Source organism: Danio rerio, chromosome 14 (genome assembly GCF_049306965.1).
Source record: "Danio rerio strain Tuebingen ecotype United States chromosome 14, GRCz12tu, whole genome shotgun sequence".
NCBI classification, from domain to species: domain Eukaryota; kingdom Metazoa; phylum Chordata; class Actinopteri; order Cypriniformes; family Danionidae; genus Danio; species Danio rerio.
The window spans coordinates 18,875,779-18,900,638 of record NC_133189.1 but is presented as its reverse complement, the minus strand read 5'-3'; the positions used below and the strand labels follow the sequence as shown (position 1 = coordinate 18,900,638).

Here is a 24,860-nt window from a genome sequence, read left to right as displayed (position 1 = left end):
TCACACTAAATAAAGCACACGAGGTGTACCTGAGGTGATTATTGTTTATCTTGTTGTTTCCCTGAAATAGAAGCCGTTTCTAAAATAGAAATTTCAGATGTTGCTTAGGACAAAAAGTCTTACTATGAACAATATTCCATATGGTTTAAATCAGCTTTAAATCAGCATTTATGGTCGATAGTCAGACACATTCACGTCAATGGCAACTTGCATCAGAGGAGGAGCCGAGTAAAAATGTGTTTTGATCCAGGAGTGCAATACCTAGTTCAACCTTTGAGTGTCAAACTTATATACTGCACCTTTAATCTAAAGTGGGATTGAAATTTTTATAACTGTATCAGGGCAACTATTATTAGAGTCTGTATTTTGTTTTGTTCTGATTGTCCTGTTTTTACTGCGCACTTACATTGAGAATGAAGAAAATGTGGAGTTTGTGGCTTGCTGTTTGTCATTTCCATGTACTGAACTCTCATTATTCAGCTATGCTTAGGTAATCCAGATTTTCATTTCATGGCATCTTTAACTTTTGTCCGGTCATATCATGTACAGTGCATTGTGGGATACAATACCCATCAGAATTGTTCAGACACAATATGCATAGTAAAGACAGCAGTATGATGTTCCAAACAAACATGTCCATGAAACCTAATCTGTTGGATGAATAGATCAGCAGCTGTTGTGTTTTGACACTAGAGAGCCAGGATTTCTCTGTGTGAGATGCCGTCCTGTGGTTGATGTCACTCTTTAATTCATAATGCATAAAAACAGATGTCACTTCTTTTACAGATGATCAAAAATGAGTTGATTTACTGGCTGGAGTTTTGCCCTCGGCAAGCAGAAATGGCCACATCAGATCCTCTGTGACCTAAAAACTTAATTAGAAGCCAATAAAAAAAGGCTGCAATGGAGAAGAGTAACATCCTTCCTGCCCAATCCGATCTGATTTCACTTGATGAATTGAATTAATCTCATGTTTTAAGAAAAAATGTTGCATTCATGAAGAACATGTAGTTATTTGCTGCTCCACTTAATAAAAAAAGCCTTGAATCGTTAATATGAAAATGTAATTAATCTCAGTGCGCTGTTTCTCTTTGAATTCATAAAATATTTTTCACCCTTGGGTTTCCAGTCTAAATCCTTGTTAAAAAGTCTAAATCTATATGAGTTTAGATTTTTCACTTCGCTCTGGTCCAGTTTGCCCGGAAAACCTCCCTCAGGGTAAATGTGTTTCTGCTGATGTTATTAGTCTTGTGTGGGTGATTTTCATGAATCTCTTTTCCTCTTTTTAGGTAAAATGTTCAAGTCATTAGACCTGCCGCTGATCGTGGAGTTCATGCTAATGTTTTACAAAGACAAGCCCATTGATTGGCTGTTGGACCACATCATGTGGGTGAAGGTGTGCAACCCGGAAAAAGATGCGGTAAGAATTATTATTATCATTTGTTTTACTTACTATATGAATCTTTTCTAAAAGGGTTAGTTCAAACAAACATTTTAAATTGTTATTAATTGTTCACCCGAATGTCGTTCCAATCCCTCTGAGGCATTAGGTTATCTTCATACCACAAATTAAGATATTTTAGATGAAGTCAGAGAGCTCTCTCATCGTCCATAGTCAGTAATGTTCACATAATTTTCAAAGTCCAAAACAGGAACGTCAAGAATTTCAGGTTCAACTTTAATCGTGTGAAATAAAGGGTTTGCCGGTAAATGATATTTTATCGAATTGCAATGAAATTTATGTCAATAACAATGATAAGCTCTGGCCTTTTTTACTCTATATTGATCTACGAGCCAATCACACTGCAAAAATATGCAACAATGGAATCTAAAAATGTGTTGATATTAGAGATGTACCAAATTTTCGGCCACCAAAAATATATCGGCTGAAAAATATGTTATGCCATTTAATTTGGGTCCTCTTTTAAATCTGGAATCATTAACAACTTATATCAAAATATATATCGTTAACGTACAATTTGGAAAATAAGTACTGAAATTGCTTGTTTGCCATATTACCTAGCCCTAATGTGAAGCTTCATAAAAATAAAAATAAACACTTAATATGATGACAGTTGAACTACTGAAGTGACATTGAATATATTGACAATGTTTTTGTTTCCTTTCTGGGCATGAAACACATGGTGACCATTGCTGTCTATGGAGAATGAGAGAGCTTTTGGATTTCATCTAAAATATCTTAAATTGTGTTATGAACATGATTAAAAATCTCAGGGAGATTGGAACAAAATGAGGGTGAATAAATAACAACAATTATTTAGATTTTTGGGTGAACTAACCCTTTAAGATATATGTAAAGATGTAAAGATTTGCATAATTATGAGCTTGTATAAATCTCAATTACTGTATTACCATTATATATTTATATATTAGCAGATATACATGTTGTAAGTTGCTCTGCCTGGATTCAGTAGATTAGTTGCATTATTTAATAACTTATTTGTAAACTCTGCAACAGCAAAAGCTATCTCAAAATACTCAAATCCAAATTAATCCCTAAATTAGTAAAAAGTAATTACATAATGATCCACAATCATCCATTCAGGAATAAAATATATGAGTAAGTGGGGGTAAAAGCTCAATTTTTCCCCATTTAAACTTCTTAGTTTTGAAATTCTGGATATTTGTATAGGTGATCAATAATCAAACATATGTAAAAAGCAGCCTTCTAATGGCAACTGTGTAATTGTAATGACCTGGAGGGACAAGCAAATAATATCTGAGTGAATAGTAAAACTATCAACCTTGTTACTGATTTAAACAGTTCTGACCATGCCATCAAGTTGTCCATATGGAAAGAAAGGTGAAGCATATGTATTCCTTTCTAATAGATACTAAGTGGTTTTGTGGTATTTATTTAGTGTAAATAATCCTTTATTTGTTGAAAATATTTCTCTTTAGTGTAAAATTAGTGGAACAAAAGCTATTGGCTCAGGTCTCCATGGATTAAAATGACATGAGGACCAGAGTTTTCATTTTTGGGGTGAACTAACCCTTTAAGATATATGTAATTTTGTGAGTTGCTCTTATGTTGTAAGATGCTCTGTCTGAATTCAGTAGATTAGTTGTATAATTTAATACCTTGTTTGTAAACTCTGAAACAGCAAAAGCTATCTAAACACTCAAATCCATGTTAATCCCTAAATTAGTAAAAAGTAATTACATAATCATCCACAATCATCCTTTCAGGAAGTGTGCTCTGCAAGAATAAAATATATGAGTAAGTGGGAGTAAAAGCTTATTTTTTTCACCACTTTATCTTATATTTCAATTTTCAGTTTTGAAATTCTGGATATTTGTAGAGGCAATCAATAATCAAACATATGTAAAAAGCAGCCTTTCCAAGCCTCTCCAAACAAATAATGTCTGAGTGAACAGTAAAACTATCAACCTTGTTACTGATTTAAACAGTTCTGATCATGCCAGTTGTCCATATGGAAATAGAAAGGTGAAGCATATGTATTCGATTTTTATAGACACTTTAAGTTGTTTTGTGGTAATTTTTTGGTGTAAATAATATTTAATAAACACCCAGGTTCTTTAAATCTTGTTTAGATTGTAAACCTAAAGATTAAAATTCTGCTTCAATCCTCTCCCGCTCAGGTTTTGTGCCCACAATAAGAATTTCAGTTTTATCTTTATTCAACTTAGAAAAAATTAGCAGTCATCTATTGTGCAGTATTGGACATGCAGTTGAACAAATTTTTCATTGCAGCAGTGTCTCTGGGCTCAACAGAAATATATAATTGTATATCATCAGCATAAAGATGATAATTCATGCCATATTTCTAAATTTCACTTTGTGATTCACAAGTGTTTTCCGTTTCTTTACAGTTGTGAAGTGCATTATGGGAATTTGATCTCTGCTCTGTTGACTTTTGATGTTTAAATTCAACTTTACAGTTTAACAAAGTGACTTTTATTGACATTTTAATGGTATAACATAATGGATAAGAAATAATATATAGAATTAATTCTGTAAAATAATAGAAAATGTACTGGCAGTTTATTACAAGGTTTCTGTACTGTAACTCAGACAATATATCACTTTAAATTGTTAGAAATGTCAATAAAAATCACTTTTTTAACTTAAACGTTCTTTGAAAAAAGGTCAGGGTCCCATAATGCTATTCAAAAGCATAAATAATTGGGGAGAGGAGAGGGGTAAAATAAAAACATTAATCACAAAATTATGAAAACTGGTAATACACAGATATTTATTACAGTGTAGTCTATGTAGTGCAGTGGTTTCCAAACTGTGGTACATGTACCACTAGTGATACGCAGGCTTCCATCAAGTGGTACTCGAAGGAATCGCTAAATAATTAAAGTAAAAAAATTAGCACACTTTTAACGCATACGATACCACAGATGTTATCAGTAAATTGATTTTAATATGCTAGACCTTTTGTTTTGTATTCCGTCATTTGAAGCTAATTTCCTTCCCATATTTGTAATGGTTGTTGGGAGTGTATCTCGTATTTTTATATCCTAATGTTGACAGCTACAGTATAGTTTAATCACCTCTCTGACACACAAAGCCTACTCTAACGCGCAGTAAGCAGATCTAATTTATAATTTAAATATGTTAATATAAATCATATATTTAAAATTCAAGTTAATGTTTAGAGCTCAAAGATATACAAATAAGTCATATATATATATATATATATATATATATATATATATATATATATATATATATATATATATATATATATATATATATATACAGTATATACATGTACCATATATTTCAAAATTTATCAAAGTGTTTATACATGAATATGATGATATTTATGAGGTCTAAGGAAGATTTCCAGGTTTTCATGAATAGGCTACTAAATGGTAATACTTTACATTTAAGCACAGCAGTTTTCTGTTTACTTTAAGAACAGCCATTTTTAATTAACTTTCAAAAGCACACGTTGATGTATTGTTTATTTTTAATGTTTTAGTTAATGTTCAAACTATTAATAATGTTAAAAGTGGCTGACAATAATAAATATTCATAACAATAGGAATTAATCTGCCACGTTTTTGAACTGTGCAGAGCTGTAGCTGCTTAATTAAGCCTATACGCTATACTATTTCAATACTAGTCATTATGGTGGTACTTGGAGAGACTTCTGAGATGGTACGTGGTGAAAAAAAGTTTGAGAACCACTGATGTAGTGTATCTTAATAGAATGGAAGTACTACAGTAGCTCATCGTTGTGAAATCTAAAACTCATACTCTTTCATTCATATCTGAAACACAAGTTTGGGTATTTTTATAAATTCTGAGAAATATAATTTCTTTATTCTACCAATCTATTCAGGCTTCAAAAAGTTCATGATGACATTGTAAAAAATACTCCTTATGCACTAAGCGGTTTCTTCCAAGGTTTCTAAAGAAATGGCCTTGCTCAAGATTAATGGCTCCATTGGTAAATTAATGCAAAGAAGGCTATGAAAATACATCATCTTTGTTTATGCTTTTTATGTTTCTTTAAAAGCAAACAAACAAATAAAACATTACAAACTACCAACAAAGTGTTTCCTCTTCAGTACACACTGGCCAAAATTATTGGCGCACTTTTATTTAAAGTTTTCATGAAACCTCCTTTTTCTCAGATGACAGACTCTTATTAAATAATGCCTCAAGGGGTTGGAAGGTTGGAGAATAAACCTGGAAAGAGATCAGAGACCATTTTATACTCTCTAGATCCTTGAAATTATGTTGTTCTTCAGTTTTTGTAAGCTTATTTTCTATAGGGTACAGGTCAGAGAACAGGTACTGCTATAGCAGGAGCTTACTTTTGTGCACAGTAACCCATTTTGTGCTAATACTCATGCCTTGTGCATCTTTTTTTAAGGTTAATTCACAATGTCACTCACTGTACTTCCAATTTTAAATAGTATTTTTGTGAAAAAAATTTTAATTTTCTCAGCCTTCATTGCTCGTATTTACCAAGGGTGGTCAATATTTTTAACCGTGCCTAAAGTTTATTGAAAAAGAGGCTCATTTGTGCTTGCTTGCTGCTCATGATTTCGTTTCTTATTAACTTTTTGAATCTTGAAAATTTAGGCTGCATCGACTTTCAATTAAGGGACTGAAATCTCTCAGGTTTCACTTAAAAATATTCTCATTTGAGTTTCATAGATGAATGAAAGACTTATGGGTTCGGAGCCACTTGAGGGTTAGGAGAAATTAGGAGAAATATTCTGTTTCAATCCCTTTAAAGCTGGAAGATCACTCATTAGAGGTACTTGAATATGACAGAAACCGGTAGACATTCCAACTCTGTCAGAGATGAAACTGCATCTCTCTACTTTAGCTGCTCCAAAAAGTGTATCTGAACATAATTTGTATGACTATCAGGTTAAAGCTGTAAAGCAAGTCAACTGTGGTTTTATAAAAATTGTCAATACATCTGTAATATGTTTGTGTATATAAATGTCGGTAATATTTCATTGTATATGTGGCTAAACATCAATTGATTTTTTCTTTATATAAGGTTTTATGCAAAAATTTGGGCACCTTTCTGAGGCTCCATAATAATATGCTCTTTCTTTATAAGAGAAAATTACAGTGAAATGCCATTCAGTTTCTAGAGAAAGCTAGATAATGCTTTTATGACAGAATAACGTAGTGTAGCAGTACTGGCAAGTGTGAAATTAAGTCAAACTGAAAAATAGGTTATGCAAAGGTTTGGGAACCCTCTCTTTTGTGTGCATTCCAAAACCTGTAGTCACTTAATGTTAATAGATAACAACAAAAAATGATTCGAGTGGCTCATACCTTAACAATCTTAACACAGATGCCATCAATCATGAAAAATGATTTTGGCTGATTGCTAGTTGTGCTTCTCCTTATTGTGAATCTGAAAGTATCAACATAGAGACCTCAAAAGAACTTCCTAATGACCTAAATACTAGGATAATTGATCAACATGATATAAGACAGGGGTGTCCACACTCGGTCCTGGAGGGTCAGTGTCCTGGAGAGTTTAACTCCAAACCCTAATCAAACACACCTGAATCATTTAATCAAGCTCTTGCTAGATATACTAGAAACTTCCTGGCTTGTGTGTTGAAGCAAGTTGGAGCTAAACTCAGCAGGACACCAGCCTTCCAAGACCTATTTTGTACACCCCTGATTTAAAAGAAGGATACAAAAAGCTATCACAAAGGTTTGTAGTCTTTATCTTCACAGTCAGAAATATAGTAAGAAAATGGAAGGCCAAAGGAACAGCCCTTGTTAAGGAAGATGTGCTAGACCAAGAAAAATATCTGAACGGCAAAGGGGAAGCATGGTTAGAATGGTCACAGATAAACCACAGACCACCTCCAAAGAGCTCCAGGAACATTTTGCTGCTGCTAATTTACATTGTTCCACAGTTCAGCACATTCTTTACAAAGAACAGCTCAATGTTAGGTGATGCAGATGAAGACTTTTCTGCATTCTGCAACAAGAAGAGTCATTTGAGGAATGCAAAAGCTCACCTGGACAAACCTGAATCAATTTGGAAAAATATGCTGTGGACAAATGCTGCATTCATATGCGTTTTGCGTAGTGAAAAAAGAACACAGCATTTCAGGAGAAGAACCAGCTCCCTACTGTAAATATGGTTGAGGGTCCATCATGCTGTGGGGATGTGTGGCAAGCACAGCTACTGTAAACCTCAAAGGTTGCATGGATTTCCACCCAGTATCAGCAGATTTTGAAGAACAATGTTCAGGATATCAGTCTAGAGGCTGAAGTTACGACAGGGTTGGATGTTTCAGTGACCCAAAGCACAGTTCCAGATCTACCAAGGAATTCATGCTCAGATATAATATAGTGTTCTAGAATGGACATCCCTGTTCCCAGACTTGAACATGATCAAAAATGTATGGATTGATTTGAAAAAGTCAGTTCATGCTGTTCAGCACCCATCAAACCTGACTGAACTGGAGAATTTTGCAAGCAGGAATGGTCCAAAATACCTTTAGCAAGAATTCAGGCATATATCTTTGACTATAGGAAGCATCTACAGGCTGTTATTTCAGCAAAAACTGGCTGTACAAAATATTGATGTCATTATTCTATTGGGGTGCCCACATTTTTGTACCTGCCTGTTTTTGTCATTATTTAAATTGCATTGCATTAGTTAATTAAACAAATGTTATGTCAGAACTGAAATGTTGCTTTTTCCCAGTGATTTGAGTTAAGGTAACTCGAATCATTTGAGGAAAATGATTGTAACAAACCATTTTGGTTCAAAAAACAATCTAAATGGGTAAAACTTAATTCATTTTAGTAAAAGAAGCAATTTGAGCACAGTAAAGCCCAATAAATGAAGAGAACTCAAACCAATTGGGTACTGTAAAATCCAATAAGTTAAGTTCTTTTGTTTGAGAAAACCGATTGCTACAAACCATTTGAGTTAAACTAATCTAAATGAGTACTGTGAACTTGCTGCATTTCATTAGAAGTAATTAGGTATTTAATTAACTCATTACCTTCAACACTGTGTTCAAAACTCTTTTCAAATAAGTAGAAATAGCTTTTAGTCAATTCTGAGTTTACTACACTCATTTCATTTGATAAAGCTGACTGTTGTGTTTTACAGTGTAGGGTATAAAATATATCCAAATGAAATTGCTGATTTGAGAGGCCAGCAGGCTATGGCTTGCAATTATAAAAATTATCAGGGGTAGCCAAACTTTTGCATAAGACTGTATGAGACATTTACATATGATATAATATATATACAAATGTTCTTTGTGTCCCACAGAAACATTGTGACAGACAGAAAGCAAACCTACGCATTCGCTTTAAACCATCTCTCTTCCAGCATGTCGGAACACACTCTTCCCTCGCTGGAAAGATCCAGAAACTCAAGGTGATTTCCAACTAAAGGTCTTTACTTATTTACATGTGTGTGCGCAATCATTTTATAGATTTGCAAGCCTCCGGCACAGTAGTCTGCCTCAGGACTATGTTAATTTCTCTTCCGAGATCCTCGAAATTACAAATCACAAAACCCAGCAGGCAGCCGATAAGAGCTCATATCCTAATAAATCAGCTTATTTCCCTGCTCTGTCTTTATTCCCTGTAAATGAAGAGCGTTAGGAATCTCCATGGCCAAGAGTGCTCATATGACTTGCCTGCTCCATGTCGTATTGATTTTTTCCTGTCTGCCGGCGAGCTGGTGAACACATCTGACGCTCTGCTTCCTGATGGTCATGCTCACTGTATTCTTCCGCCTACTTTATCATAATACCTGCCTGAATCATTGCTGATAGTCTTCATCTATAGTCATTCAACTGTTTTTATACCAAACTATGAATGCTGTGAAACTTTACACACACAGCACATGAACTTGAATGATATCTCAATCTTAATCTGTAGGGTTTATTATGGAGTCATCCACCCTTTGCTACAACAGCTTCAGCTCTTCTGGGAAGGTTTTTTTAAAGGGTTTAGAAGTATGTTGGTCTTCTAGAAGTGCATTTGAGAGGTCAGTCATTGATGCTAGACAAGAAGGCCTGGTTCACAGTCTCTGCTATAATTTATCCGAAAGATGTTTTGTCTGGTTGAGGTCAGGACTCTATGCAGGCCAGTCAAATTCCTCCACAGCAAACTAAAAAGTTGCAGGAAGAAAATGTATTGCGTTTTTTATTTTATTTTTTTATGGGGGCTACTGTGGCTGCCAGAATGATTCTTTCTTGCAAATATCAAATGAAAACTTTTTATATCAGGGTTGCATTGATTGACTCGCGGTAAACTAGAACTGGATGATTTATGTTAGAAATGTGGTTAACACTTTAGGTTACAATTCACACTGGTAACTACTGCCTATTATTAAGTTAATAACTGTTTATTACTAGTTATAATATATTATCTTATTCTGCATCCCTAATCCAGCCCGAAACCTAAATCCAAGTTCTACCTTACCAACTGTTCATAAACAGCTAATTAGTCATTTATCAAGCTAGTAGTGTTAGTTAATGGTTTGTTAATACCGTGAATTGTGACCTAAACTAAAGTGTTCGGATATGCATAAAAACTTCACTGCCACAACTTTATACTAAGTCTGTAAAGGAACTGAGATTAGAGAAGGTGGAGAAAAGATGCATACAGAAACAGACAGGCTAATCTTGACAGGATTTTACAGTCTATGAGCACAGATGACAGAAACACACTGAAAACTAAAGTAGCAGCCATTTGAACAAACGTTATCTGACATGATTCCCTTATATATTTCAAATAATGCACAGATCATAATATGTATTTGGCCAGTTTCTAATACAACTTAGAATTATTGATATTGCCTAAATATAAGTCTAAAGCTTGAGTAAACAGCTATACTTAATATACATTCATCCATATGGGACAACAACAGGAGGTCGCTTAGTGATTTCCAAAAGTCAAATAAATTTGATTAAACTGTTTAAGTTATCATATTTTATCGATAACCCACAGAAGATGAAAATAGTAGTTAATTGCCTCAAAAAGCAACAACATGCAAATAAAAAACCATAAGCCTTTTCTTTTTTTTCATAGCATTGTGTGTTTAAATTACAACACGGCAATAGCGTCAGCTGCATCAGATTGATTTTATAGCGCCAGGTTAAACTTTCTGACACTTTTATAGCAATCAAATACATTCAAAATAAATACAGGTCACAACTGAATATTGAAGATGATCTCTGATTGGCGGTCTCCAATATTAAACCAAGAATAGACTTGTGCTGAAAGGTTAATATTAAATGAAACATTAATAAATACTATATAAATTATAGATTATGGTTGTTAGACTGTTGCTTTTTTTGTGTTGTCAATATGCTTATGTTTATAGAGGTCTACTGTATGTGCAAAAATGAGTATATTTATAGCCACTGTCAAGGAATGTGGGGGTCACAGGTCACTGGCATTTTTTTGGGGGGGGTCACGGGCTGAAAAGTTTAGGAACCCCTGTTCCAGAAGTGCATTTGTGAGGTCAGGCACTGATGCTAGACAAGAAGGCCTGGTTTACAGTGTGTGCTATAATTTATTCGAAAAGTGTTCAGTCTGGTTGTGGTCAGGACTCTGTGCAGGCCAGTCAAATTCCTCCACAGCAAACAAAAAAGGCAGTTGTGGAGAGAAAATGTATTGCGCTTAATTAAGGTGGAGGCTACTGTGGCTGCCAGAATGATTCTTTCTTGCGAATATCAAATGAAAACTTTTTATATTAGGGTTGCATGGATTGACTATTAATAAACCAGAACTGGACAGTCTATTTTAGAAATGTGCAATCTGCACAGGCAGATGAGGTCCTAAGGTCAGGACTCTGTGCAGGCTAGTCAAGTTCCTTCACAGAAAACTAAAAATGCAGTTGCAGTAAGAAAATGTACTGCATTTTTTGGGGTGGAGGCTACTCAGAATGATTATTTTCTTTTTTGTTTCTTCAATTCAGCCAATCTGTGTTCTGAAATGCAAACATACTTTACTCACTTTATACTAAGTCTGTAAAGGAACCTAGATTAGAAAGGGTGGAGAAGAGATGCATACAGAAAGGGACAGGCTAATCTTGACAGGATTTTACAGTCTATGAGCACAGATGACAGAAACGCACTGAATAACAAAAGATGCAGCCATTTGAACAAACGTTATCTGACATGATTCCCTAAATATTTCAAATAATGCACAAATCATGTTTATGTATTCAGCCAATTTCCAATACAACTTATAAACCCCCCGATATGGTCTAAATAAAGTCTAAAATTTGAGTAAACATCCATACTTAATGTACATTAACTTTATCCAATATAACTGTGTATCTGTTCATTTAATTTTTAGATGTAAATTATAGTAATTTAGTAGGGTTTTTGAAAAACTGATGTGGAAACATTCTAAATATTGTTCTCTAGGCTCTTATTAAAGTATTTCTGAGTGAAAAATTCTGTTGTAATAAGAGTATATAGGGTATTTTTTCTTCTAATACAGATAATCTCTGCATAATGCAGCTGATTTGCATACAGTTGTAAACAAGGAAAAGCTGTTTTCAATACCACCACCTGCTGGAAGAAAATGAATTTGCAGTTTTATCCAAGATGTCTACCATTTTAGATTTATAATTATATGTTTTAAGTAGCTTATTTTCACAAAGTCAGTTTGTTTTTATTACATTTTACATTAGTTTTGTCTCTAATATGAAATCACTGCAGATTTAGCCTGTAAAAAAGCATTTTTTTTTCTCACATACCTTGTTTTTTTTCTGGTGCCTTGTAATCTTACTAGTATTTTTAGTAATCTATCTGCATTTAGTTACTCTTAAGTTTCCCCTTATGCTGATTAAAAACGTGGTACACCTTGTAATTTATGGTTGCAATATTACTTTTTGCTATTTTTAACAGGATAAGGACTTTGGAAAGCAGACATTGCATAAAGGTCATGCTAACCCGCTGGCTGAGGTCACCACCAGTCTAAAAACGTACCAGCACTTCACCCTGGAGAAGGCTTATCTAGGAGAGGATTTCTTCTGGGCTTTTACACCTGTCGCTGGAGACTTCATACGCATTCGCTTCTTCACACCTGTCCGAGTAGAGAGGTACAAACATACTGACAAAAACTCTGAGAAAGCCCTCGAGTTTCTCTATTACACATGCATGAATGCCTACATGCTTTTACAAGCACTCTCCGAAACATAATGAATTACAAAACGATTATTCTGGCTTTTGGCCCAAAATGCAGTATTGCATATGATGAGAAGTGAATCCCTTATTGAGCTCACTTAAAAGAAAAATCTAATTTCCAATTTCATTTATTTAATATTTATTTATTGAGAAAGCATCAGCAAGAGAGAATGTTCTCTATAATACCGCTGTTTAAATATCATTACTTATCATCAGCTATTAGAAAGAAATTTGGTCCCAGTTAATAAAAACAAAAAATAATAAATTATTAAAGCATTTTAAATTGAAACGATAATCATTTGTCTTAATAATCACAATATAGATTGATTTATTTAAATAATTTTATAATTATTTACTAATTAATTAATTAATTTAATTTAATTAATTAAAAAGCTTATGATTACATTACATATTTTTAACCACCAATAAAATGACAACAACTATCTCATAAGTTTAGTTTCTAAACATTCAAAACAAACAAACTTGGCATATTTTCAGGTTGCCTGAGCTAATGCGCACTCGAAAGGAACGAGATCACGACGCCAACCTCATTTATGGCCGTTCTACACATTATCATCCTCTGAATAATGATCATCTGATCCCGCTGGTCTTCTGAAGTAACTCACAACTTGGTCTTGATGCCGAATCTCTTCCAGAAATGAACATGACTCTTTGTTTACAAGTTTGCGGGCATTTGAGTAGTTGCTGTCATGGTAAGTGCGATTGACAGGACGCACTGTACTTCATGGTTGTTTCATATAGATAACGGTACACTCTCAGATTTAAAGGTACAGGAACTGTCTCTGGGGTAGTACTTTTTCAAATGGTACATATTTGTACCTGAAGGGGTCCACAATGGGGTCCTCAAAGGTACTTTTTGGGTACATTTGGGTACTAATATGCACTAATATGCATCATACTATTGTGGACTCTTAGGGTACAAATACGTATCTTTTGAAAAGGTACTACCCCAGTAACAGCTCCTGTACCTTTATTTATTAAAGTGTAGTTAAAGCAAGTGTAGTTAGTTAATTTAAAGGTACAGAATTTTTGTGGATATATTTCTTATGTCTGTAAAGCAAGTTTTAAAGGCACACATCTGGTCCGAGCTACTCCAACGGAGAAACATCAGTCTATAATGATCGATGATTGGCCTCTATACTAGTAGGCGGGGCTTCATTTGCCATATTAGTAACATGTCTTGTGTATTCTATAGTCTTTGGTAATAGTCAAAAAAACTCTGCTGCTGTACTATGCCTGCACCATGTGGAATGATATTACGTAGCGTAGAGGACATGAGAGATGCAATGTTCCAACAAATAACACACTGTAAAAAGCAAGTAGTTAATTTACTTAAAGTCAGTAAACCCGTTGACTTAACTTTCATAATTAGGCACATAGTTTGTTTACTAAATAATTATAAGGCAACGAGTTCACTTTTTACAGTGAACATTTAGTATGACTGATTTCCCGATGTTAAAATAGGATCCAAATCCCTCCCATTTTGAGGCCCACCGCAACGTGACGTAGGAGTGCTGTTTCCCCGCCCACTGAATTGATTGACAACCACGTATTAACATGTCTCTGTAGTAACACGTATAATCATATCAACAAGAAAGGACATGCGCAGAGCAACTGGGATTAAATGATCTGCTCAGCTTGCTGTAATCATCAATCATCATCAAATGTTATCAATAATGAGTTTTACCAGTTTAAAACATTTTCAAATCTGTGCAGGTTTGTAAGGAATTACAGCGATTTTACCGTCTTTACTTTATCACCACAGTCGCATGTCAGAACAAAGACTCTTCCTGGTTTGTGGATGTTAAATCAGGTTATTTTGACCGTTAACACAACGAAGATCCATACAACAGTGTATATTAACGTGTATCCTGTCACATTACAGTTAAACATGAGCTGTGTGTGTGTAATGACATTGTGTGCAACTCATTGTTGCAGAAAGGCTTGAGTTAATTCCACAACAAAAACATCAAATAATCATTGGGAAAGATCTTACTGTAGTATTTGTCACAAATGTTATGTGAGATCTGCTTCCTTCATGTCTGTCACTGTGCTGTTTATCTAATGCTGGAGATTAAGGCACGCTCTGGCACATGGGAACGGTGAGTGAGGAGAACTAGCATTAACGGCACAGGCAACAAAAACAATTCCAATATTCTTAAAGGTATAATAAATAATCTAATGGGGGTTTTGAAACTTTACAGACACATTCTGCACACACAAAAGACTTCTCCTAAATCTTGAAAAGGGGTACAATAAATGCCCTTTAAACAACATTTTAGCTCATTTATTTAATTGAATTTTATTTAATATTTTTTTTGTTTTTATTTTATATGATTATTGCAGTCATAATATAGTTTTATACTAATATTTATTGATTTATTTAGTGTGATGATTTATCTATTTACTCTAATTTATGTATATTTAATACAATTTATAATAATTTATTACCTTTTTTTAATATCATAAAATTCTATTTTATTAAATAAATGACTTATTCATTATTTGATATGCTTTTCCTCCAAAAAAAATAAATCAGTTATACCATCCACAAATTTATGAGTGTCGTCAAGTTGATCGTGAGCTTTCATTTTCCTTCCCTGATTAGTTTCTCCCTGTGAATGAAGTAGAAAAGCATGTTGTCCATTTTTATAATTAAGCTCGTTTTCGCACAGTCTTTCTGATCACGCTGACTCACAGGAGCCGCATAATGCATCAATCATCATGAGCCACAGTCATCCATACATTTTTAACCCTAATGGAGAGTTCATGCATATTTCAGGCATAATTGAGAGCTAATAGCGCTCAGTCTGAATGAGAGCGTTTGCCGATCTCTCACTGGTTTCCTTCATGCTACAGAAGTCACAGATTAACAAGCGCAGGTGTCCATTTACACTCCGCGGCGGCTCTACACATGTAATTATACAGAGAAATCTGCTCGTGTTTCTCTGAACCAAAGAGGAGAATGAAGACTGAACGACTGCAAGGAAATTGTTTTTTGGACATTTTAATATGTGGGAATGTCATTACAGATAGCATTTTAGTGTCATCTGTGCGCAAAGGCTTTTCTCAGAACTCATTTTTCCTGAGCTGCATTTGTAGATGCATTTAATTAGCTTGTGGGTGAGGTTTTTTTAATCACTTGGTTTGGTATTTTATATAACACAAATGTCAATTTGTTTTCTGGGTTTTTTCTGTGCCTTACACTACCGTTCAGATGTCAGATTTTTATTTTTAATCAGCAAGGATGTATTGAAGGGCACCTATGATGCAAAATCAACTTTTGTAAGCTGTTTTGACAGAACTGTGTGTAGATATATTGTAGTGTGTCAATGATTATATTAGAGTGAAATAAACACAACAAGTCTCTTTTTAAATTTCCTGACGTTAAAAAAAGAATCCAAATTTCTTGATTTTGAGGCCCACCCAATGTGATGTAGCAGTGTGGTTTTCCCTGCCAGCCAATATTGATTGACTGGCGCATATTCATAATCAGAATCAGAATTAGAATCGGTTTGCCAAGTGTGCTTAACACATAAGGAATTTGTTTTGGCTACAGAAGCTTCCAGTGTACAAAATATATATGAAAAAAGACGATAACCATTAAACAGAGATGCAGTCAGACAAAAAGCTCTGGATGTTGATATTACTTTAGTATTAACATGTATAAACATGTCCTCATGACAGGATTTGCTAAGAAACTGGGATTAAATGTTCTGTTTAACTCAGACTGCACTTCATGAAGCAGTAAGTGCTATGCTTTGTGTTTTTCATAGCATTTTGAACGATACTTTTGATTTATGTACAGTAGTCCTTTGTTAATCGCGGGAGTCATGTTCTAAAATTAGCCCGCAATAGATAAAATCCACGAAGTTGTCAGCTTTATTTTTTACAATTATTATAGATGTTTTAAGGCTGTAAAACCCTTTACTGCATACTTTATACACTTTTCTCAGACAGCATTGAGTTAACATTTTCACACTTTTCTCTCTTGTTTAAAACTAAAACTAATAAATTAAAAAATAAATTCAGAATTAAAGAATGAAACTAAAGATCAAACCATTTCATTTATTTATTCCGTAACAGCACCGTACAGCTGTGTAACTTTTACCTTCCTTTAGCATGTCTAAAAGTTCTACTTTTTGTTTAATGGTTAGCATCTTCCTTTGCCTTTGACGGTGCAGAATATTGTTTAAAAAAAGCCATGTCAAATTGCAAGAAAAAAATCATCAAAACTGCGAGGCCATGAAAGGTGAACCGCGTTGTAGCAAGGGACCACTGTAATTCATAACTGCTGAAATTAAAACAGCTGCATAGTGTACACAACTATAAACTAGGACTCATCAAGCAAACAGGATTGCCAGGATTTTTCATTGCATTTTGAACTCATTTTTGAGCTACATAATACATAACTGCTGAAATTAACACAGCTGTATAGTGTACACAACTATAAACGAGGACGCTTCAATTACACAACGTGATTGTCGGTTTGTGGACATTAAATCAGGTTTATTTTATTTAGTAACTTGGCAATAATGAGTTCTATACAGCAGCATATTAACCTATTTCTTTGGCATCCTGTCACATTTGCTGCGAGTGATCAGAAACATCTCAATGTGCTTTTGTAACAGCATTTGTGTGTGGCTCATTTGTATTGGCATTTGTAAATGGGTTTTTTTTTTTGGATCAGGTGCAATATATTTTAGTATTAACTTGTATAAACGTGTCTACATGACAGGAATTGCAAAGAAACTGAAATTAAATGTTCTGTATAACTCTTGATCAAACTGCACTTCATAAAGCAGTAAGTGCTATGCTTTGTGTTTTTAATAGCATTTTGAACTATACTTTTTTATCTATGTGCAGTGGTCCTTCATTAATCGCGGGAGTTACTTTCTAATAATAACCTGCAATAGACGAAATCCATGAAGTAGTCAGCTTTTTTTTTTTTACATTTAAAGATGTTTTAAGGCTGTAAAACCTCATACCACACACTTTATACACTTTTCTCTGACAGGCATTAACATTTGAAGAGTTAAGATGCAAAAACCTCTGTGTCATCTGAAATTTTAGTCAAAAATAACAAATTTTCTCAGTCTCTTTTGTTTATGTTGATTTATTTTACTTTAAAGATCATAGAAATAACTCCTATTTTTTTTTTCCTAATTTTTATTTTATTTTATTTATTTATTTATTTTTTTGCGCCATAAAAGTGAAATTACTGAACCGGCACGTAGGAGCCTGACAAAATGCTGATTTTAGAAGAATATTTCAGATGGCATTTAGAGATTTTAGAGATTTTCTCCTGTTTAAAACTTTCAAAGTTCAAACCTTCATAGAAAAAAATAAGTTCAGGATTAAAGAATAAAACTGAATATCAAAACCATTTAATCTTCATTTATTTATTCCGTAACGGCACCCTACAGCTGTGTAACTTCTACTGTACCTTCCTTTAGCATGTCCAGAAGTTCAACTTTTTGTGCAGTGGTTAGCATTTTCCTCTGCCTTTAAAGTGCTACCACAGGTGCCTTTGACGGTGCAGAATGTTGTAAAAAAAAAAAAAAAAAAAAGCATGTCAAAGTGCACGAAAAAATCTGTGAAACTGCGAAGCCATGAAAGATGAACTGTGTTATAGTGAGGGACCACTGTAATTCATAACTGCTAAAATCAACACAGCTGCATAGTGTACACAGCAATAAACAAGGACTCTTCAATCACACAACCTGAATGCAGGTTTGAAGTCAGGTTTATTTTATACAGTAACTTGGCTATAATGATTTCTATACAGCAGCATATTGTATTAACTTTTTTCTTTGGCATCCTTTCACATTTGCAGTGAGAAGATTAGCAAAAACACATGTTAAGCGTGTTTTTGTTTCATTGTGTCATTGCTTCATCGAGTTGCTTTTGGATCATTTTTGCTGTGTTTATCCTGACAACCAACCCTGATTTTTTTCTTCTCTGAAGCTAAATCTCCTGAGAGTGGGCAGAGTAAACCAGCTCATTTTCATTTAAAGGCAACAGGGTATATAGTAAATGGGATCTGATGGGTATTTTGACCTGAAACTTCACAGACACATTCTGGCTACACAAAAAAGTCTCAACTCACTTAAATCTTGTAAAAATTGGAGCTATTGAAATAGCTTTAAGGTCAGAGTAAAATTGTTTATAATTTTATATAGGATTAACAAGTCCGAAAAAAGGAGCTACTTCAAAAGTTATTAATGGTTCTATTTTAGAATTGTTTTAATCAATAATGACATTTCAAATAAGATTATATGAATTTAGAGAAGATTACAATAGGCCAAAATAAAATAACAACAATATACAAATAACAAATATAACAAATATTTACATATTTTTGCATATCTTACACACACACACACACACTTTGTGTTTGTTTGTTTGTTTGTTTGTTTGTTTGTTTGTTTGTTTGTTTAAGAACTGAAATAAATTTGAACTGTTGAAATAAAACACACTCCTAAAACATATTCGTATTAATGGGAAATCCAGAGAACTGATTACTAGAAGGTGGTTTCTTGAATTGCTTAAGAGCTGAATATTTTAAATGAGTAAACTTTTAAAAAATCTTTTAATTTAATAAAAACAATTCATAATTTAATTTAAAAAACTAATTATAATTACAATAATATAAATACAGCAAATATAGTTTTTTTGTGTTGATTTTAATTGATGGTAATAATAACAATAATGATTTAAAATGACATTAAAATAAAAATAAAAATAAATTGTTGCTGAATTAATAATAATGAAATCCTTCCATCATTACAGGAATAAATTACATTTTTGTTCTTATACATTGTAATGATATTACTATTTTACCAAAATTTTCAATCAAGCAAATCTGGTGACCATAAGAGACTTCTTTCAAAAAACACTTTAAATAAATAAATAAATACATTTCAACTCTTTTTGGGGCCACTGTGTGCTACAGGCTCTATAAATAAACCCATGATAGGATGATATATGAGGAAACATATATGCAGTACGATCTTTTAGCGTTCTACTCCTTAAGGAATTTCTAAGATTGATAGTTTTCCTGTTGTGTGTGTGTGTTTGCAGGTATTTCTTCCGCAGTGGAAACATCGAGCACCCCGGAGACAAGCTTTTCAACACTACAGTGGAGGTTCTTCCTTTCGACGTGAGTCCCTGTCATTGTGTGCAGTGTGTTTGTTGGAGGATCTTGACTGTTTGATAGCGCGTTCCCTCTGGGCAGAAAGACTGCTTCACCGCAGCCTCTATAAACACCCCACAGATCTGGGCTGAAACTCTGTCTCAACACTTCAGTCAGGGCTGAAAATATAATGCGCTGGCAAACACTCTTTGGCGTAGTTTCAAAGCTGGTGTCAGGAGCTGAATTTATTATAGCTGGCCTAGAACCTGGTTAAATGTGAGAGCATCACTATTATTATTTGGTGTAATTAGGGTTAAGAGTTTGTTCAAATTTATTACCGGCAGTATAAAACGTGACATGGACGATGTTTTTGCATCAACTGAGAGCTTTTTTTGAAAATACATAAGTAAGGAACAATCAAAATGAATTTATCTATTAGTGATTTAATTTAAAAGAGCTGTAGAATATAATCTCATTTAGGGTGGATAGTGATGCTGATGTGAACTAAATAAATTTAAATAAATATTATAGTAGGCCTATTATACATAGTAATTCACTTGTAAATAACAAGTACGAAGATTTGTCGGCTGCACATCCATGATGCGAATCGTCAGTTCCAACACATCCCAAGGGTGCTCTATTGGATTGAGATCTGGTGGAACTAGTCATCAGAAGATGGGTACACTGGTCATAAAGGGATAGACATGGTCACCAACAATACTCAGGTAGGCTGTGGCATTGACACAATACTCAATTGGTACTAATGGACCTAAAGTGTGGCATAAAATATATCCACACCAATTTAACAACATTACCAGCCTGAACCATTGATACAAGGCAGGATGTATCCATGCTTTCTTGTAGTTGACACCAAATTCTGACCCTACTCTCTGAATGTTGCAGCAAAAATCGAGACTCATCAGACCAAGCAACATTTTTCCAATCTTCTATTGTCTAATTTTGGTGAGACTGTGTGAATTGTAGCCTCAGTTTCCTGTTCTTAGCTGACAGGAGTGGCACCCGGTGTGATTTTCTGCTGCTGTAGCACATCCGCCTCAAGGTTGGACGTATTGTGTATTGGGAGATGTTCTCTTCTGCATACCTCGAGTACCTCAAAGTCACTTAAATACTCTTTCTACCCCATTCTGATGGTGGTTTGACCTGCAGCAGATTGTCTTGACCAAAAAAGAAATTTGCTTTAACAATCAGTTGGACAGGTGTACCTAATAAAGTGACAGTTGAGTGTAACTTCAGACTTAGAATTTTTTTTCATTCTTGACTTGCACTTTTAGATGTTTGGTGGCTTTATTTAACTGTTTTGGACAATCCTAAAGAAAGTGCCGATCCAGTTAAGAAGAGAGTTGCTGTCTTTATGATCAGGGGTGCCCAAACTCAGTCCCGGGGAGGGCGGTGTCGTGCTAATTTTAGTTTCTACCTTGATTAAACATTCCTGAACAAGCTACTCAACCTCTCTCTATGCTAAAACTTCCAGGCAAGTGTGTTGATAGAAGTTGGAGGCAAGCTATGCAGGACACTGGCCCTCTAGGACTGAATTTAGACATCACTGTTATAGATGATTTCGAACCAGATCACATTAACATAATTTAACCAAAATATCAAATCTGCCTATTATCAACCATACAGATAGCCTCATGGAAAAGTCATGCCACGTTTTGTTTGAATTTGATGAAACTTGAATGGAGAGCAATATCTGCTTAGGGAAAATCTATATGTATCCAAAATTTGTCCTTATGTGCAAATTCCAATAAACAAATATGTAAATAAATAAAAATAAAATCTGACAAAAGTAACTAAGCCCTCAAGCTACAGCTTTTGAAAATTGTCTAGAAATGATCCTGGATGATTGATAGTCATTTAAATATCCAACAAATTACCTGTCATTTACTGAGGTTGACTAGCTTGAATTGTTAAGGCCTCATAGGAGATGCATTATTTCAGACAGTCACTTTCATCGCCTGCTGCAGAACATTTCCAGACAGCTACTGACAGATTTAAACTGCTGCCGAGAGGGCTTCTGTTATTATGCGTGATCTGTTTCCATCACACTGCTGTGTACAAAAAAAACTGCTCATAAATTTCTTGTTATAAAAGATCTTTTAGTTGTCTTGTATATGCTTTTGAATGTGATTGATTATAAGCACCACTGATCTATGATTATGGTATATTGGTGAAAACTATGTTGAGCATTACAGGCTCTCATCTTTCTCACTAGGATGAGGTTTCATTTTTAGATCAATGAAGCAAAAACAAAATCTATTGTAATGAGAGGAAAACAAGATGACTAAAACCGTAAGTCCAATATTTTGTAATGATATAGCGTAGCATAACATAATTAATAAGAATTTTTTTGTCGGTCAGTCATTTTTGACAATAATTTTTTAAATTAGAAGTCACTAAAATGAAACTGTTTCAATGCTAACTTCTAGGTTAAACTTGAAGTCACACTGTCGTAACCAGTGGTGTAAAGTAACTAATTACAAATACTCAAATTACTGTAATTGAGTAGATTTTTTTTCAGGAGTTGTAATTTACTAAGTAGTTTTTAAAATGTTTACTTTTACTTTCCTTTGAGTAAATTTTTAGTGCTTTACTCCACTACTTTCCTTCAACCTGCAGTCAATACTTTATTTTTTATTGTCTATGGGGATTAGAAAAATCAATCCTGTGATTCCTGTACAATCAGATCACACAAAGAAGGTAAATCACATCATACTAAACTACCTCAAGACATGGGCGATTTATAAATGCAGCAAACTGTTTGAAAGCTTTAAAAATGGTCTAAGAAGATGTCCAAAATCTTTACACACAATGACCCAAAGAATGTTTAGATGCATGTCACTGATGAAAATATGACGGATGTTGACTCTATGATGACCGAAATGGCCTTTAACACCAAGCAGACACAGAATGTCAACATGACGTCAGATTGAGGTTGTACCCTAACGTCATGAGGACTTTGCATTTTGTTTGAAAATGAAAATCGGTTTATATTCACAACAGATACTTTTACTCTACTTGCACTACATTTTTAGGCAAGTAATGGTACTTTTACCTAAGTATGACTTTTCAGTACTCTTTCCACCACTGGTCGTAACAAACCATAAAATAAGTGTTCTGAGTTTGTGACAAAATGCAAAAATTTATTATTAATAACCTAGCCAAAAATATAACTTTGTACCCCGCTTAAATGATCTTAGATGATTTGACAGATCTTTCATCTTTTAATCTTGATAACTTAGCTCTGGCTAATTTGGTTCTTAAAACAATCTCGCAAATCAGATTAAAATGTCTGGATGAACTGATCCAAGATCACTGCTTGTGTTGTGATGGACAGATCTATCGATCCTCGAAATCATGATTAGCAATGCAACGATTATTTTGTTTATTATGGTAGCCTAGGCCTATTCAAGTTTCTTAATCAGCGTATGGAATAATTGGCTGTTTAAATTAATTTTGCATCAAAAAAAGTGTTTTGATATGGGTAAAGTGTCTTCAACTTTTGTGAAGCATTAAATCACTGTCATATTAGTTGTTAAAACACTTGCATGACTGCATAAATTATTAGTCCTTTAAAAAAATTTATATTCAAAAAAGTACATATTTGTGTCTAAAAAGTCAATAATAATATATATATATATATATATATATATATATATATATATATATATATATATATATATATATATATAAATACTGGTGGGAGGCGTGCATTACTTAGCGTCCCACCAGTGCTAATATACAGCCATTTGGCATATTGCTACTTGTGTGATATTGCGTTTATATAACAGTTCGACGGCACAATCCTGTATATAAAAAAAGAAATCAAACTCGGAGAGTCTAAAACCCTTTTGTATTTGGAACTTCTTTCTTCCGCCATTTATTCACATCTGCAGCTGACGTCAAACAAGCAGAAGAATTCACTAACACCACTTTAGAGCTAATGTTTAAATAATTCTCTAGTGTAATTTATAAAGTGATGAGAAAACAGCTGATTTTGCTGACATTTTAAGATTATAAGGCTGAACTTGACATGAAATACCCTCCGTCTACAGAGATATCTTCTTACAGTGACACAGTCTACAGTATTTCTCTGTTGCAATCAGGATATCACAATAATTAACCTCTAAAAAGCAGTGCAATCACTACCAGACTTCTGTTGTGTTTGCAATAAGGAGGGGGTGTTCAGGGTTGAGGTCTTTGAATAACATTGTTGAGAACCGGGATAGGAAAGTAACTGTATTAAAATAGGCACTGTCCTTATAAATAAACTGCGTAGTTGCAATCTATACAAAAGAGAGACATCAACTTATATCATTAACCAGTTTAATGGTGATCTATCTGGTGAATAAACAACGTCAACCGTCTTTGACTAATGGACGCCGATGCGTCTCTCAAAAATTATAAATATTTTGAAATGGGCGCTATCCTTCTAAATAAACTGCATGGTTGCAATCTAAACAACTACATTATCAAGTAAAAAAAGCCTCAAAAGTACATTGTGTTGTCTAATAGCTGCAATATTTGTCATACTGTAATGTGTCCTCTTGTCGCTGTATGTCTGCGGAGTAATACAGAAGAGTGAGGAGGCTGAACAAATACTGTTATTGCAGAATATCGAATGGCTATCATTTAATCAGATTCAAGAACCAGAGTGAACTTTTGTATGTATATTAGATCTGATAGACCCAGGCATGGCACCAAACAAATGTTTTCAACATGGACTCATTCTGAAAACATATCCCTATATAGGTTTCTGGAAATTGCAAATCATGTAGCCAGAAGTACGTATAGATGCATTTCGTCTTTAAAATGAACACTGCGGGGTGTTGCTTTTCGCGTTAGCAGCTGACCAACTGCCTCCATAAGGACAGCTTTTCTGCTGTAATAGTTTGTTTGATAGCTCATCATGTACGTCATAGGACTTGAGACGTTAAGAGGAGTTGACTGCGACAATGCGGTGCAAATCCAGTGAAGAACGGTTCCAGAAAGCAAGTAAGACAAAAACAAGCCAAAAAAT

At 34.1% G+C, this 24,860-nt stretch overlaps 1 protein-coding gene across 1 annotated transcript in view; it reads left to right on the top strand.

The window, feature by feature from the left end:
* mgat4b (alpha-1,3-mannosyl-glycoprotein 4-beta-N-acetylglucosaminyltransferase B) overlaps positions 1-24,860 on the top strand; it is a 271,360-nt gene that overhangs the window by 229,185 nt on the left and 17,315 nt on the right. Inside the window, 4 exon segments of the mRNA NM_001002180.1 lie at positions 1,290-1,420; positions 8,784-8,891; positions 12,388-12,581; positions 19,771-19,849. Of these exon segments, the coding sequence (NP_001002180.1) occupies positions 1,290-1,420; positions 8,784-8,891; positions 12,388-12,581; positions 19,771-19,849 (512 nt within the window).